Below are 17,575 nucleotides of genomic sequence, written 5' to 3'. Positions count from 1 at the left end.
ATAGTTATGCTCCTACGCCTCTGATCCCAGCAGGATACTGCACACTTGATTTCCTTAGATGATCTCACCCACAACTAAGAGTTGCTACGACCCAAAATCGCAGGCTTTGACAATAAACAAATTTGTCTCACACAGATAAGTCTATCAAAGGATCAATCTGTCTCTCACAGATAAAACCTAAATATTTTGTACCGTCTTTTGATAATAATCAAGGTGAACATGAACCAATTGATAATCCGTTCTTATATTACCGAAGAACAACCTAGAGTTATCAATCACCTCACAACAATCTTAATCGTATGGTAGCGAAACAAGATGTTGCGGAATCACAAACAATGAGACGAAGATGTTTTTGATTACTTTTTATATCTTGCCTATCAGAGATATCAATCTCAAGCCAATCAATATGATTGTACTCGTACGATAGAAGATCCAAGATTAGATCACACAACTACGATAAAAGTAGTATCGGTCTGGATTCACAATCTGAATGAAGTCTTTAAGTCGTTAACCTGGTTTTAGAAGAAGAAAACCAAAGGTTAAAGGAGAATCGACTCTAGCACACAAACTAGTATCACACGTAAGGTGTGAGGATTAGTTTTGCACAATACTAGATGTCTCCTTTGTATAGTCTTTCAAATCAGGGTTTGCAATCAATGTTAGCTTAGTAACAAAGCATTCAATATTCACCGTTAGATGAAAACCTGATTTAGATTCAAGCTAATATTTCTAAATCGTTAGATCGAAAACTTAGCTTGTTACACACACTTGACAATGCACGCTTCTAGTTTTGTTAACCGTACCCAAACGTATGCACTTGTTGGTTCAACAATAGTTAACCAAAAGGTTAGCCATATGACCATTTCATATCAACCATGTTCTTCTTCACCATGACTAGTTCAAATGACTTCAAATGAACTAGTTAAAGAGTTGTTCAATTGCAAGGAAATCTTATGTACTACACAAGATACAATTGAAACAAAGATGATTTGATTCACTTGAATCGGTTCATGAAATTTTATATCCATGGTTTTCAAACTGCATTCCTTAGTCTTTTTAAGTTTAAGTTCAGAATTCATCTTCAGATATATAACCTTCTCAAGTTCGTAGACTAGGTTCGCAGACTTAAGTTACCGGGCAGATTTTACAAACTCCAGCAAAAATTCTCGGGAATGAGAACTTCGCCAGTTCGCGGACTGGGTTCGCGGACTTAGCTTCACGCAAGTAGTTTTTCAACTCCAGCAGAAATTCTCGAGTTTGAGAACTTCGGCAGTTCGCGGACTTGGCTCACGCCATTTTTCCGGTTCTCTTGATCAACAAAGTTCGCAAACTTTGGTTCAAGGAATAGGACTTATACATAAATGTGTTTCCACAAAAATGCTTACATCCACCATTGGTTATGTAATCTAAACCCTTATTTCAATCATTGAAACATTCTTAGAGGACGTTATGTAGTTGTTACACCATTTCTCGTCAAAGCAATTTTCAAGATGATTGAAACATATCATGACGTTCGTCATATGGTAAAGATAAACTTGATCGAATCGAAAAGCTTACCAACACATATTTGGAGATATAGATAGGCGAGGTATACTCGGCTCGAAATACCAAATGCGTATAATCCAAGTATATATATATATAGCATACGAATTCTTGTCTCAAAGAGTAGGAGATAGAGTAGATAGACTTTTGAGTGATATTTAAGTTCAATTCTTCACATACCTTTTTGTCGGGAAGTTCCACCGGTTCCTTGAATAGTTCTTCTACTTGTATGATGAATCGCCATGAAGTCCTTGAGATCAACTACACTTTCTATCCTAGTCCGAGACTTAGCTATAATAGACTAGAAATCAAGACTTATAGTTTTGATCACTAACATTGACAAACATGCTTGAGATAGCAACCGCATGCGAGTTTGACCGAGCAATGCTCTAACAGTTTCCCGGACACGATGTGATTCAAAACCGCAAACATGTCCATCGTTTGAGCCTTTGACAGATAAAGCAATTCGTAGGCATGCTCGATCAATGATTGAACTGCTTCTTTGACTGGTGGTTCAGAGAACGTGAAGGTTCTGATCGGGAGAGGATTCTTGTGTATTCCTTCAGTCCCCAGTTCTCCTGAATCGATCTTTTGTTTGAATATGCGCTTCAAAGTCCTGCAATCACTGGTTGAGTGGCTGACATATCCGTGGAAACGACAATAGCGTGGATTTTCCATTTCGTCCTCTGTTGGCTCTCTCCTGACAGGAGGTAGTTTGATAGCATCATCTTAAATATAGACCTCCAATAACTCGATCACTTCCTCAATAGGAAAAGGGAAGTCTGGCTCCTCTTGATCGTTCTGTTGACGTTGAGCCGGTGGTTGTGGATTCCTAGCCTGGTTGTCCTTTCTTGGTTCTTTTGTAGGATGGGACGCTGGAGGAGCATTCTTATGATGCTGATGTGCTTCAGCTTTCCACTTACATCCTTCAGCAACATTGTGGAGGGTTGGACACTGTACTTCTTATTGATCAGCCGCCTAGTGTTGAATCGAGCGTCTCGCGGCTCCTCAGTTTTGACAGTTTTTGTTCTTTCTATGAAGGCCGGAGCAATAGTTGCTGATCGCTTGGCCGCTTCGTGGAGTTCTGAGAAAGTTTGGAACCAGATATTTTCCATCAAGGCTCTGTAGACAGGGATCATCCCGTTGATGCACAAGTCCACCAATTGTTGTTCAGTAACATTAGGATCATGACAATACAAAGATTGAATTCTGAACCTCTTCACGTACTCATTCGGATGTTCAGTGTTTTTCTATGCCATTCTCCCTAAGTCAGAAAGAATGATCTGCTCCGAGACAAAGAAATATTTCCTGTAGAAAGCATTAACCATTTCTCCACAATTAGAAATGCTCCCTGGTGCAATGTTGTTGTACCATGTGTATGCTCGTCCTGTCTGAGATTTTGAGAATTCTTTCAGACGGACAACATGGTTGTGCTCATGCTCGCCTAGCGCTTCCAATAACCGGGAGATATGTTCTCGAGCATTTCCCGTCCCATTATACGACGTGAATGTTGAAGTGTAGCCTTTTTGGAGAGGGATTCTTTGCATAACAGCAGGGTATGGAGGTTGATGACGATGGAATGATGTTGCATTACCTTTCCCTCGCTCCTCCATGAAACGTTCCAGGTCCTCACGAGTGATGAAACTGGTAGGCTCCTTTGTTGGTGGGTTTTCTGCAGCTTTTTGGACTTCATCACCATCGACTGTGTGAACTGGAACAACCTCAAGGTCGATAGTTTCTTTGGCTTTCCCTTTTCCCTAAGTCTTCTATGTCACCTCGTCAGTGAGAGTTTTGAGGTAGTTTCACAGCTCCTTCAGTGTTGCATCTATGTCAGTTTAATTTTTGGCAAGAGTCTCTTGCACCTTCATGAGATCCGCTATGGTGGGTGGATTTTCTCTAACTTCCTCAGGGTAGCGGCCGAACAGGGGATGGCCATCGATGTTGGTTTGAAGAGGAGTGATATCACCACCATCATTTAAAGCATGGATGGTTTACGGGATACCATCATTGGTGTTGTTGCTAGTGCTAGCATCATTTTCATTGGGACCTGTGACTAACCCAGACATAAGACCAGCCATATTTTTGAAATTTGAGATTGCTACCGAGAGATTAATCTCCCACTGTGGTCACCAATCTGTAGATGGAGAAAAACGGTTCGCTGGTTTTTTAGGGAATGAAGATACGATCGAGCGATCGAAGACTCCTCAACCGAGCAAACTGCCTAACCTCAAACAGATGCACTGCACGGGAGTGCTTTTAAGTTTGAGAGATCAATCTTTAGGACTCCGGACTAAACCAAGTCAATGGTTGTTCCAGAGTCAATTCGGTCACAAAGAGGGAAGAGGGTTGATCTGTATGAGGGAGGCTGAGAAGTGTGTGAGATCAATGGTAATCTGTGAATGTGTTGTGGGTTTCTGCAAATGATGAATAAGTTTGAGTGATTGAAAGAGTGTTGGTCACACGATTCTTGGTTAGACGATGGATTGTCTGTTCAATACTTCGTGGATTTTCTGTGTGTTTTTTGTTTTTTTTTCAATCATGGACTCAGATACTTATTTATATTGCCGGAAAATGTAAACACCTTGATCTCCAGTAAGTGTGACGGTTGCTCGAGTGAAAGAGTGGGAAATCATGGTTTCACCAGTTCCTCGTAGGTGAGAGGGTTGGTTGATTTTCCACCCACTACTTTGATAACTCCCTCGACTTCTTGCACGACTTACTCAAATTTTCCATCGTGGATGAACACACGTGATGTAGGCCGCCAGACCAAAACCCTAATATATATCCCCCATGTGACGTGATTGATTGTCTCACGAACGTGGATTTGACTAGTCAGTCGTTTGATTTAACTAGACGATAGGTCTAGGTTTTGTTTAGTGGAACATGATAGTCGAACGCTCTATGACTCATGGATCGAGCGTCTGCTAGGACATAGTTCTTGAATGAATGCTGATAGTCTGAGCAAATATTGCTCCAGCAATTGATAGATAAATTAATGAATATCAATATATGAATCGAGCGTCTGAGCGAGCATTGCTCACTCGATGAATTACTGAATATTGATCCAACTATCAATATTCAAGTAATTGAGCAAGTATTGCTCATTCGATGGATTATTGGTAGTGTGACCAAATAATAATCAATTAAAATATTGGCAGGGCCGAATATCATATAATTAATTTAGATGTTGATTTCTGAATCAATCATAAAATTATTTGCGTTTGAACTGCTCAGAATTGTGATTCAGAGAGCGTTTGTTCGAAACCCTAATTTTTCGATCAATTGTTCGTCAATTGATGAATTACTGAAAATAGGCTATTGAGTAAAGAGGAACCAACCATATGGGATGATGGACGACCATGTGGTTTCCAAGTGCTCGAGTGAGCATGCTCCGGGGTCCTTTGTTGACCGGCTGGTGAAAGAATGATCAAATGCTAGTGTTGATCCTTTATTAGAATAGTCCTCGAGTGAGCGTTAGGCAACCTAATTGTGGAGAGATGAGGGACCGACTCTTGGTGGTTTTGTGAACGGATTCCAGTCGTTTGAGCGAGTCCCAAGTCGTTGAAGAGAGTTTGGACCCAACTGAGCAATTGCTAGCAAATTAGGTCAAAACTGTGAGAATGTGTGGGACCGGCTCCTTGCAAGTCTTAGGGTCGGCCTTGGTCGGTCAAGGAAGCATGCCCGTGTCACCACGGTGTCCCTGTATCAGTCCTGATAGTTTTGGTATTTTCTTACGATCGTTCGGGCAATGTTTTGGATTTTCATAAGAGTTTGATCTTGACTGAAACTCTTGATTTTGCTCGAATGAGCAAGAAGTTTGCTCAGACGACGGATAATTTGAGAATATTAAAATAATAATATTTTAATCTTTGACGTGGGAAGCCTAGTTGGTCGAGTAACCATTTGAATTTTTGGCTTTTCCATGGTTTGAGCAATATTTGAGAAAATATTGAAAAACTAGGGTTTCGGTCAAACGATGGAGTTCCCTGAGATGATGGAAATAATAATATGAGAAAATAAGGAATTGTGAGGTGTGGGAACGGCCACGGCTAGGGCATGGCCGGCCGGCTAGATGGCCCGGTCCCGTGACACCTTTTCCTTATTTTTTTTCAATGAAAGCATGGAAACCCAAGAATTTCTTACAAACAAGGGAGTTTGCTCAAGTGAGGGAAACCCTGTGAGATGAAGGAATCTATGTGATATGAGAGAGGAAATAAAAAATATTAGTGAAAATAAAATAAGGGAGGGACCGGCAGGCCGGTGGGCTCGGCCCTATGCCTTTCCTTATTTTATTAATTATTGTTTTATTTCCATGGGTCGCTCGTTCGTCCATACTTTGATAGTTCGTTCGTGTGTTTGGGTGCTCGTTTGTGCATTATTCTTCGAGTACACACGCACCATTTTCTCAGGATTTACTCGATGACGGTCAGACGCCCAGTTGTTGAGTATTTATTACTAATTTATGAAATTCAGTGGAGAATGATTCATGAAACTGTGTAATAAAGATGAATAGTTATTTATTATCAACCCATAGGATCAACCGCAGATTCGACTATAGGTTCGGAATAATAAAATTATCTATTACCATTCCATGGGATCGGCCGTGGATTCGACCATAGAATCAGAGTAGTGAGATAAAATAGATTATCTTCTAGGAATTCAGTGGTGAATGTCACGGTAGAATTAATCTATTGTAGAATCGAGATATGAGATAGTTGAAGCATCATACTCGTTCTGAAAGGTGCATAGTCAGGGACCAACGTGCAGCGTTATTAACGTCTTGAAGGCGTTTTCCCTCTCAACAAACAATTATGTATGGAGAGCCGCCTGAATCTATACACGGTCTCTTTACATAGTCAAGGAACAACGAATGAGTGTCGCCGACGTCCTTAAGGCGTTTTGCCCTCTCAAAAACAATTATGTATGGAGGACCGCCAATCGTTCTTCTATGTAGAGGCAGGTCTCTCTATGTAGTCAAGGAACAACAAGTGTCGCCGACGTCCTGAAGGCGTTTTGCCCTCTCAACAAATAATTATGTATGGAGGACCGCCCAATATTTCTTATACATAACGAGGCACGATGAAATGCGCAGCAATCGAACACTCAGCAAGTGGGTGGCCTTTCAAGAATCATATTCGTCGTAGCTTTGAGAGGTACTCGATCAGAGATCGTGAAAACGGTTCACGAATCATAAAATACATGAATCGTCACATGCGTTCCTGAAGTCGGGTCAGAAACATGCAGTATCATGATTTTACGATTTTAGCCCTTACTGGAAATACACCATCAACATTATCATACACATAACCCTTTCTCTTGTGACTTACGTCCGGCCCACTACACACGCATACCATTTCAAACCGCGAATATTTTTGTTGGTTGTTTTTCACTAGAACGCACATCTTCTATTTTTCTTTGTCAATAACCCAATTGATTGGTTCGTCTTTTTCCTTCCATTCCATAATGTGCAGAAGTATCAGGACCCCTAACACTGTGAGCTTGAGGCTGATCCATCATCGGTACCAATGCAATCTACAAAACATTACAAGTTAGTTGATATATACTACCATAATCGGAAAGGTAGATATATAAAACAACAACGACCAAATAACATCCAGCAGGGTCTAAGAATACAACAATGACGCCCAATATTTAGTCGGCAGGGTCGACATATACAAAACAATGCCGGCTTAAGCATGTTTCACAACCCAGTCTCATGTGCTGCAAAAATCTTATAGTCGACATGGTTCATATTTTCGACCTTGCGGACTAAAATATTGCTCATGAAAAGTTGTGTCATTTGGTAATAAAAATCATGCCGACTCTTATAGCAGGCACGGCTCGACCATCGTCGACCTTGCCAATACTGAGCAGCAAAAGTGAAAAATAAATAAATAATCCATCATTTGCATAGAAAAATTACAATCTTCACCACGTAAATTGTGTACCTGGTTATTTTCAATTCATTTTTCTTCTTTTGGGTCATTAGATTCTACGTTTGGCTCAAGACATTCATCACTTCCATATCCATCTTGAGTTTGAGGAAAATAAAAGTGAGGATCATGTATATAATACATTTGATCATGATTTGGTAGATCATCATACAAGTATTCTTCACTCTCTTTCTTACTCTCAATTATTTCCATATCCACTCATATAAATCAATTAACTAATCTAACTAATTTAACTAATCTAATCATATCAATTAAATTAGTGTTAATCATTGTAGGGGCAATTTAGCCATTTAGAAAATATATGGTTAAGGGGTGTCCTATTTTACTTCAAACTGACCCAGATTTTATCTCATTAGGTATACCCAAAGTAATCTGGGTATACCCAAATTTGGCCAGGAAAAAAATGCGTTTTTTTCCTAAATAACGCATTTTTTTGCCTAAAACTTGCTCACATCCGTCAAAATGCGTTATAACGGTCACACGCCCAGTGGGCGTGACCTGAGCCGTAACCTGTTTTTCAAACCTTTGTTAAAACTCAGCTCACATTCAGCCAACACAAATGCAATTTATAAATCAAAACTAGTCATAAAAACCCAAGGTGACCAAACTTGTGATACAAAAACCCCACTCAAATGTTGGGATTCATTAAAACTCCATCTGGAACTAAATTGATACGGAAACCCCAAATTTCAAAATTGGTTTCATCAAATTTTATGATGAAACCAAAAATTGGTTTCGTCAAATTCCAAGAGGTTTCATTAAAATTTTTGGGATTTTTATGTTACTTTTGTTTTCTGGAGTTATTGTGTTACTTTTATTTTGACGGGTTTTTTGTGCATGGATAATAACACATTTGGGACTATAACTCGCGTACCGTTTATAAATATGCAAAAGTACTAACGAACAGTGGAATACTGTACGTATTAAATATTTAACTATAGGAATTCAAATTATTTGGTCAAGAAAACCCAGCTTCTAGGCTTCTGCGGTTCTGCCTGGACTATTCTTTCTTTCCTTATTTCTTATATTCTTCTCTTCTAGAAGAATTTGAATTTTCGGTGAAGAAAACTTCCGATCAGCGGTTTCTTTATAAGTATTACTCGTCTCTTCACTTTCTTCTGTAATTCATTTCACTATCATATTTAAATCTTTAAAGGAAAAAAAAGTTTCTACAATTTCAGTTACATCTTGTTTCTACAGATTTTAAAACGGCAGCATTAATGCAAAAGATTACAGTTCTTGTTACTGGAGCTTCAGGTTTAACCGGTAAAATTCTTTTTTTTTTTGTGTTTCTTAATGATTTCAATTAGTGGTTCAATTTTGTTTTGATGGCTTATAGTTTGTTTAATTGTAGGTGAGATTGCATTCAAGAAACTGAAAGAAAGATCAGACAGATTTGCAGTGAGGGGTTTAGTAAGATCAGAAGCAAGTAAGCAAAAACTTGGGGGAGGTCATGAAATTTATCTTGGTGATATAATGGATAAGAAGAGTCTTGAACATGCTATGCAAGGAATTGATGGCTTAGTTATACTGACAAGTGCTGTACCAAAGATAGTACCTGGATCATATCCTGGTGCTGATGGCAAAAGAGCTGAAGATGTATTTGATGAGTCATTTGATTACAGTGGTCCAATGCCTGAATTCTTTTATGCGGAAGGACAATACCCAGAACAGATTGATTGGATTGGACAAAAGAACCAGATCGAAACTGCTAAAGCTTCTGGCGTTAGACATATTGTTTTGGTTGGATCAATGGGTGGAACAGACCCTAATCATTTCTTGAATCATATGGGCAACGGAAATATTCTTGTGAGTTCATTCTTTCATTTATTTCTTGGTTATAGTCTTTGAATTAGGGTGACTTGAAGGAATAAGTCAGCAAAACCCTTGGTCAACAACTCGAAGTCTCGAATTACCCATCACTGTTGGTGTCATTTTGTCTTAGAGAATGAAGTGTTTATTCATTCATTGCAGGTTTGGAAGAGAAAAGCTGAGCAATATCTGGCTGATTCTGGAATCCCGTACACAATTATCAGGTAAATTCATACACAATGTTTAGCTGATTCTGTCTTTTCATATTGCCGTTAGCAGGGTGGCTAGTTTATGTGTTCACATTTTGTCAGTTGGTTCAATATCTAACTACTTTTAGGAGTTGACGCCATATGTTAGCATGAATTATATTCTAATGTTGTATATATTGAATGAAACAGAGCTGCTGCTCTAGATAACAAGGTGGGTGGCAGGGAGTTGTTGGTTGGAAAGGATGATGAGCTTCTCCCTACTGAAAATGGATACATTGCTAGGGCAGATGTTGCTGAAGCTTGCGTTCAGGCTCTGCAAATCGAGGATTGCAAATTCAAAGCGTATGATTTGGGATCAAAGCCAGAGGGAGTCGGTGAGCCAACAAAGGATTTCAAGGCTCTTTTTTCGCAAGTCACCACTCCTTTCTGAAATCTGAGATTCAAGAACAATTTAGTATATGTTATGGTTGCTTGAGCTTGAGCTTGTTTGCATTTTTCGCTTCTTAAATATACAGAACAGGATTACACTGAAATAATGTATTGTCTATTTAATGGTTGCTTGAATTAATGAAATGGCATTCTAATATATGGGGCAGACAGATTTGCAATGCCGGCTTATATAGGTTTAGATGATCTCTTCTTGTAATTTTTCTTCTTTCCTTGGAGGTCAGGTCTTTGCCCCCTCCCTTTTTGTTTTCTTTTTCTTTGATTAATAAAGCGTCCTTGCGAGTTTTCTTTTCTTTTCTTAAATTTTAGTTATGGCTCTTATATGTTTTTTCAATAGCACAACTAGTGAACTATAACAAAGTTCCAAGATGGATGGACTGGGCATGTTGAGCGAGAATTAAATAAAGTACTCCCTTCCTTCCTTTTTAATAGGCTGGTCTTGTTTTTAGAGAAAATTAAGGAAATTAAGAGAACTAATCATTGGAAGTGGTCCTCATGACACTTGTCAATAAAAGAAATGAAGTGAGAAGTAAAGTGAAATGATCCACATAACACTTGTCATTAAAAAAAATTAAGAAAAAAATGGTCCTAGAAAACTATAACATTTGACTTTCCCAATTAGTAAACCGACCTATTTTTGGAAACATCTATGTATAAAAACCAGCCTATTATAAAGGAGCGAGGAGTAGTAACTAAACAATAACAGACAACAATAGTAGGACACCTTTTTATTTGCTGTAGGAGAACATAAAACATGAAATGTATCTACCAGATAATATCCAACTTCGGACAAAGTGTGCCCCTGTCCACCGGATACAGAATAATTCATGCATTGGCTTGGATTGCATATTTGAATAGTTGAGCTTCCAGAAGTTGAGATTCTGATCCACTTGCCAAATTCTCAATAAATATGAAATGACGTGTTTTATGGTTCTATATTTTGGTATCAGATTCTTTATCAAAAGCAGTGACTTCTAACCAGATTCTTGGAATTTATAGCTTTTATCACCGAACTTAGCCTTCTGTGGAAAATGAAATGCATTCTTATAAAAAATAAAGTATTCTCTTGATAAACCCTTATAAAAAGTCATTAAGATGCAAATTTGTCTTCCCCAGAAGTGTCAAAATCTATCTAGAAACAAGGAAAAGAGGAGTATTATCTTCAGACGACTAGTATGAGGTCTGTCTCTCAAATTTGTCTTTCCTTGAGAAATAAGAGTAAAATGGCTTGTAAAAGATGTAGCAATAAAGTGGCCATGGCATGTTCAAGTCCAAAGAAAACAGTTCTTGTTACCGGAGCTTCCGGTTTAACTGGTATGTACTGTGCACTATGTATACTTCACCCGATTTTAGTATGTTTAATTTTAAGCAACCGATGATATTTATACAGGTCAATTTGCATTTAAGAAATTGAAGGAAAGATCAGACAAGTTAGTGGTGAGGGGTCTTGTAAGATCAGAGGGAAGTAAGAAAAAACTTGGAGGCGGAAATGAGATTTATGTAGGAGACGTTATGAAACCGGAAAGCCTTGAACCTGCCATGAAGGGAGTTGATGCTCTAATAATTCTAACCACTGCTATACCAAAGATGAAACCTGGATCCTATCCTGCAAATATTAGCGGTGCTAGGGCTGAAGATTTAATTGACGGTTCTTTTCAAGGAACAATACCTGAATTCTACTTCGAAGGAGGACAGTACCCAGAACAGGTTGACTGGATAGGTCAAAAGAACCAAATTGATGCAGGTAATAGCACAGAGCAATTATGTTATTATTCTTTTACTCGAAGCTCTTCATTTGATACTGACAAGGAACATCAAATATATGTATACGTTTTAGCTAAAGCTGCAGGAGTAAAGCATATCATTTTGGTTTCGACAATGGGTTCTGGAGATCCTAATCACCCTTTAAATAGTCTAGGAAATGGAAATATACTGGTACGTTTTACTTATGAATATCTTTAGTTGCGTTTCTAAGTACCAATGGCTTAAGATTTCGAGTATGATCGGTAGAACTTGGGTACATAACCGCAGGCATGGAAGAGAAAGGCAGAAGAATACTTGGCCAAGTCTGGAGTACCATACACTATATTAAGGTACATCCTTGTATCCATTTTGCTTCCGTAGACTTACTTTCATTTATTTGGATCAAAATTGCAGCTTAGTATGATATGAAATGATACAGGGCCGGGGGACTGGATAACAAACAAGGTGGGAAAAGGCAGCTGTTGATAGGAAAGAATGATGAACTTCTCCCAACTGAAAAAGGATACGTTGCTAGAGAAGATGTTGCCGAAGCTTGTGTTCAGGTAGCTTTTATGCCTACTACGTCGAATACATGTGGGTGTTTTCACACAAACCCGTTACTAAATCATGTCTATTGTGACTCTTGTGATAGGCTGTCCAACTCGAGGAGGTAAAGTTTAAGGCGTTCGACCTAGGATCGATGCCTGAGGGAACTGGTGTACCTACAAAAGACTTCAAAGCTCTTTTCGCCCCAATCACTACTTGTTTCTAAGAAATTGCATATATCCAATTTATCTTCGGGTTTATGAAATTTGGTCGTGTTTCGGGTTTCTGTTGTTGCGCAGAGAGTATGAATGAACAAAACCCCTCAATGAAGGGTACTGTTATATGAAAGCTATTTTTGAGGTCGCAAATTTTTCCTTGAGGGGATTGATTTAAATGTCTGGAATGCGGATAGGAGGCTTTCAAAATACATAGCAATTGTCAAAATTAACCTTCCTCCATAACTAAACCAGAATCTAATGTCCGGCGGTAGTTTTCACAATAAATATTCATAAAACCTATTACTGTTCTCCTTCTTTTCTCCTCCATAATGTTGGATATATTCAATAATATATATTCTCTCTGTTTCAAAAAGACCGTCCTCTATTCTATTTACGTCAGTTTCCAAATTGCGTCCAACTTCTGTTTATAGGTGTATTTTTTCAATGAACTCTCTATTATAGCCTTTAATTCTTTATATTCATAAATGCATATTAATGGGACCTAATCTAAAATATTAAAGAAATTTGTACAATTAAAGAAACAAATATATCCTTCGTTCCCTAAAGAGTTTATACTCCATAAATTCGATATCTTTTAATTTTCCCTTTTTATTTCCTATTTACAATTCTCTTGATAATTTTAGGCAGTTTTTAATACTTACATTTAACATAAAATAGGTAATTAATTAAGCGTAGTCAAGTAAAGTATTATGGTCTCCTTAATATTTTGATAAAGTCAAAGAGGATTGTCTTTCTGAAACGGAGGGAGTATATGATACCCAACAATTTTTTTATAGAACGGCTAAACCTTCTTACCTGACGGTTTCTTTTATAAAAAAAACAGTTGAACTTGATTTAAGTTCAAGATAGTTTGAATTTTAATACAAATGTTCATTCCCAAAAGCCACCATTGATATTGATTGGAGGTATCTGTTGGTGATGAACATGCATCTTGAACTAATGTAATTACCCTATAAATAGTGGTGATTGTTTTTTTTAAATCATCTGAATCAACATCAAAAATCTCTGGTTTCTTTTCTCTCTAAGCATCATCAGATTCTAATTATTGTATGTTCTTGGTTGGGTCAAGGGCGTACAACTCTTGAATCCAACAACGTTGTTAGGGATTCATTGTATCATGAAAGCATTGTTTCATTAACCAATTGTAATCGCCAATCATTTGGAAAGTGCCGAAATATTTGCTGAAAAGAACCACAAGGCCTTGAAGTTCAGTGTTACAACATTCTTTTATATATTCTGACATCCTCTAGTACCCAATTTTCAACAATTTTTAGCAACTATCTTTTCGATAGTGGAGGATGAAACTTCAAACGTAACTGCTCAATCCTTGCAAGTCATGAACCAGACTCTGAATCACTTGGAGCGTTTTAATGGTGAGAATTTTACTTGTATGCAAGAGATCGTGAAATTTTTTATGATCACAATCAAGTTATGGTACATTCTTGAAGATGGATTAAAGGAAATTCATGCACCAAAAACCGATGACACTGATGATTTGAAGGCCAGACGTAAGAAGCGTCGGGAAGATGATTTCACGTATCGTGATCATATTTTGAATGCCCTGAAGAATAATGTTCATAATTCCCATCGAAGTATTTCGTCTGCAAAAGAATTATAAACTACGCTTGATAACAAATACAAGATTTCTGAAGCAAGCAACAAGGATATCCTGATTTACAACTTCATGGACTTTAAAATGGTTTACAATAAGTCAATTCACTACACGAAATCAGGGAATTTGCAACGTCAAAAAACGTTGAAAATATGTTGTTGTTATTAGTGTTACAATAACTTATCAACAGTTAGCACCGTAACAATAAAAATTTATTAAATAACGGTTTCATTCGTTGGAATAAATACACCAACAGTTATATAGCCACCACAAGATTAATTTGATGTCTTTTTGTTGTAACTGATAACCGTTATTGCGCATATCGTAACGATTAGCCTATAACAGTTCGGTATAACAGGTACTGTAACGGTGATTTTGTGTGTAACGGTTGACTTCTTACCACCTGTCCTTCATTGTAACTGTTACAGTAACGTACGATTTGAATCGTTGTTTAGTTCATTGTAACAGATCGGATGTAACAGTTAGCATAACGATTTGAACCATGATAGGTCAGTGTAACAGTTACCGTCTTCCACGTGTCAATCGACTGTAACGTGTAAAGTAACGGCTTCAAGCGTTGATTATAGATTGTAACATTTTAGATATAATAGCTTGCTATAACGATTCGATTCGTAACAGCTGATTGTAAAATTTGACATTTGCCGCGTGTCGATCGTTTATAACATGTAGACTAACGGCTCCATACGTTGACGATTGATTATAACAGTAATGAATTTTCCAGGTGTCCTAAATTACTAACAGATTTTGTAACGTCGATTCGACGTTGATAAAAAAAAAATAGTTTTCAACAACAAAAAGAACGTTTTTTTTTGTTGTTATAAATAAGCTCCCATATTTTGACTTTGTAATGCAATTCAATCTGAACCTGCAATGTAATTTATTTCCGAAGCTGCACTGCAATTCATTTCTGAACCTACAATGTTGTATCGAAAACTCATAATTCATTCTCATTCTGCAATGCATATATTATCATTCCAGCAACACAAGTAATTCATTCAATGATTTTGGAATCCATACAACAACCAATTAAATCAAGATTTGTCTCCTCATTCATTCACATACGTAAGTATATGCGAGTGTAATTCTTACATTGAAAGAACTTTTTAAGCCTAAAAACATACATGGTTCCCTATACTTATAATCAAATGACAAGGTTTGAGTTTTTCAACAGTTTTTAAATATAAGCAAGTGTTGTTCTGCATTATACCTTGACTGAAAAAAGTTGTTCATCCGCCAAAAGAAGTCATCCATTGACATCAGAGTAGCCTTAACCAGCTATTGCCATCAATTCCAGTATCCTGACAAAACAACAAAATTGGCATAGAAACTAAAATTATAAAAAGCTTTCATATGAGAGAAATATTTATTCAGTAATTTGGGAAATTCATTTATATGTGCATTCTCATTCTGCAATACATACATTCTCATTCTAGCAACACAAGTAATTCACGCATTCATCCATTCTGGAATCCATACACTAACCAATTTAACCAAGCTTTGTTCCTCATTCATTCACGAGGAAAAAAACAACACAGTTCCCTATGTTATATAAGAAAATGACAAGGTTGTGTGTTTCAACAGTTTCAAATACAAGAAAGTGTTCTGCATTATACCTCGGGTCAAAAAACTTTGTTCATCCGCCAAAACCAGTCGTCCGTTGACATCAAAGTAACCTTAACCATCTATTTGGATCAGCTATTGCCATCAATTCCAGTATCCTGACAAAACAACAAAAATGAAAAAGAAACTCAGATTATAAACAACTCTTGTAGGAAAGATAAAGATTCTTTCTGGAATGCATACATTCTCACTCTTTATATTTGAACATGGCAACCTAAGTATCAAAAGTTTATATTTCACAGAATTGTCGTTGGAAATTTATATACATGGTTTCATATGTTAAATGAAGAATGACAACAAACGATGAACATACATAGTAAGACTTTACTCATCAATTAATAGAAGTATATAAAAGAATGTCTTGCTTGGTACAAGTTCATTCCCTCGCTTGGTACAGATTTGCAAGGCCAACACTATATGGGAAGGTCAATCAGCTGACACCCACCTTAATCTCAGTTTAGTACCACACCAGTTGTAAAAAAGCTTGTGTCCAGTTCAGTCATATTTTGTTAAATCAATTACCAAGTTACCAATAGAGATACCAGAAGAAAGAGTTCATAATTTACAGTTCGCTTGCAAACCAATACATGCAAAATCTGAGGCATATAATTTCTGAATCTGCACCAGCTCTTGCAGTTGCATGTCATATAACACACCAGTCATACTTAGTAGTTTTGATTTTTGTTCTAGTTCTCGCATATGAAGAACGTAATATCGAGTTGGAAGTTTTATTTGTGGTGTAATAATATGGAGGATATTCCTTGTAATGGAGCAAGGACGATCGAAGGGGACCATTAAATATCCCACACAACGCATGATCTACGAACACAAAAGCTTGCATTTTAGACATAAAACTTCGTTTCAATTCATCACAACACGATATGAAACATATTGAAGTGTGCTAAGTGTGTCATGTTTATTGTTTCAAATATTTATGCATATTGTGCATTGTTGTCATTTGTCAGAAAATTAAACTCATCGTGTTTTGTCAAAAAATCAAGCGTACAATAACCATCTTGTGAATTTGTTTTAAAAATATCTGTGTTGTGTGGTGTTGTGCTATATGGAGATTGTGGACATACTTATTCTATTTTGTGCAAAGTACATATTTTTCAAAAATTTGTATAGTGCATAATTTAATGAATTTTATTTGCAAAACTAATCAAACAAACTGTTAGTAATATTATATACTGTATAATGTTAATAAAAAATTATTATTAGAAAAATGTATGCCTAATTTTATTATTTTGTTAACAACCGCCCAAGGGGGAAAAGATACAGAGGAAAGAAAAATAAAAAAGCTCGATAGAAGATTATCAAGAAAAAATTAAAAAATAAAATCTTGTTAAAGGGCCCATGCCCATGGATGTGTGGTCCAAAAACGAGAGTCTTTTGGTTTTCCCTTCCCCATATATACAAAGATATGATATCCATGTAAACACATAACTCTTACCAATGGAATCCCTCTCCTTCTCTACATCTTTCTCTTTCCCTATTATATTCTACTACAAAACGTTATCATGCAAAGTTGTATCGCAGAGCTATATGAGATCGATTGATTTTTTTTCTTTTTCTACATGGATGATTTCCATCAATGTTGAAAATCAAATCAGATAAGTTGATCTATTCTTTCTTATACATTTAGTTTATTTTATTGTTTCCCCTGTTTTTGATTTTGGCATATACATTGGGTATATTAAATAATTAGGGGTTATTTTGATTAATTGTGCTTGCAATCATGACTTACTTTGATTAATCTTAATTTAATCGTTTGTAATTTGGTATTTGCCGGCGGATCTAACAAATCTTCTGAAAAGAATATGTTATTCT

The 17,575-nt window shown here is 37.0% G+C and overlaps 2 protein-coding genes across 2 annotated transcripts; both read left to right on the top strand.

Annotated features, from left to right (window-relative positions):
• Positions 1-8,605: 8,605 nt before the first annotated feature.
• Positions 8,606-10,258, top strand: LOC113298810 (sanguinarine reductase-like). The gene is made up of 4 exons (XM_026547646.1): positions 8,606-8,762; positions 8,851-9,305; positions 9,471-9,532; positions 9,707-10,258. The coding sequence occupies exons 1-4, from the start codon at positions 8,717-8,719 to the stop codon at positions 9,945-9,947; spliced, it is 804 nt and encodes a 267-aa protein (XP_026403431.1). The 5' UTR covers positions 8,606-8,716; the 3' UTR covers positions 9,948-10,258.
• A 773-nt stretch (positions 10,259-11,031) lies between these two features.
• On the top strand, positions 11,032-12,787 carry LOC113298809 (sanguinarine reductase-like). The gene is made up of 6 exons (XM_026547645.1): positions 11,032-11,278; positions 11,355-11,708; positions 11,802-11,899; positions 11,996-12,057; positions 12,147-12,270; positions 12,360-12,787. The coding sequence occupies exons 1-6, from the start codon at positions 11,140-11,142 to the stop codon at positions 12,477-12,479; spliced, it is 897 nt and encodes a 298-aa protein (XP_026403430.1). The 5' UTR covers positions 11,032-11,139; the 3' UTR covers positions 12,480-12,787.
• Positions 12,788-17,575: the final 4,788 nt, after the last annotated feature.

The sequence above is a fragment of the Papaver somniferum genome, chromosome 7 (genome assembly GCF_003573695.1).
Source record: "Papaver somniferum cultivar HN1 chromosome 7, ASM357369v1, whole genome shotgun sequence".
Lineage (NCBI taxonomy): Eukaryota > Viridiplantae > Streptophyta > Magnoliopsida > Ranunculales > Papaveraceae > Papaver > Papaver somniferum.
Note: the sequence above shows the minus strand (reverse complement) of the source record. Positions and strands in the feature narration are given on the sequence as shown.